The sequence below is a fragment of the Eimeria mitis genome, genomic scaffold, assembly GCF_000499745.2.
Source record: "Eimeria mitis Houghton genomic scaffold, Emh_scaff526, whole genome shotgun sequence".
Classification (NCBI taxonomy): Eukaryota; Apicomplexa; class Conoidasida; order Eucoccidiorida; family Eimeriidae; genus Eimeria; species Eimeria mitis.
The window spans coordinates 7381-8049 of record NW_013573544.1 but is presented as its reverse complement, the minus strand read 5'-3'; the positions used below and the strand labels follow the sequence as shown (position 1 = coordinate 8049).

General features: G+C 49.3%; 1 protein-coding gene across 1 annotated transcript in view; it reads right to left on the bottom strand.

Moving 5' to 3' along the window:
* The window catches only part of EMH_0015110 (GTP-binding protein, putative), a gene marked incomplete at both ends in the record, with an annotated part of 2525 nt that overhangs the window by 1295 nt on the left and 561 nt on the right, over positions 1–669 (bottom strand). Inside the window, 2 exons of the mRNA XM_013500312.1 lie at positions 16–63; positions 361–425. Of these exons, the coding sequence (XP_013355766.1) occupies positions 16–63; positions 361–425 (113 nt within the window). The remainder of the gene's footprint in view (positions 1–15; positions 64–360; positions 426–669) is intronic.

Here is a 669-nt window from a genome sequence, read left to right as displayed (position 1 = left end):
CCCTAAACCCTAAACCCTCAACGTACCCAGGTCTTCGAACAGCCGGTTGACGTTGTGCCCCGTCTGCAGCCAACAGCAAACACCTAAACCCTAAACCCTAAACCCTAAACCCTAATCCTTAAACCCTAAACCCTAAACCCTAAACCCTAAACCCAAATCCTAACTAACAAGCGAAACCTATAGCAGGCCCTTCTTGCAGCTGCAGCTGCTGCTGCTGCTGCTGTCGCTGTTGCTGCTGCAGTTGCTGCTGCAGTTGCTGCTGTTGCTGTTGCCTCTGCTGCTGCTGTTGCTGCTGCTGTTACTGCTGTTGCTGTTGCTGCTGCTGCTGCTGCTGCTGCTGCTGCTGCTGCTGCTGCGTACCTTTGCAGAGCATTCGATGAAAGAGAATTCATTTGAGGCGCAAAAACTTTTCACCTCCTGCACAGCTCACGCAAACCCTAAACCCTAAACCCTAAACCCTAAACCCTAAACCCCAAACCCTAAACCCTAAACTCTAAACCCTAAACCCTAAACCCTCTAAAACCCTAAACCCTAAACCCTAAACCCTAAGCCTTAAACACTAAACCCTAAACACTAAACACTAAAAAATAAGCCCTAAACGCTGAAACCGATGCCGTAAACCCTAAACCCTAAACCCTCGCCCCCAAACCCTAAACCCTAAACCCCCAT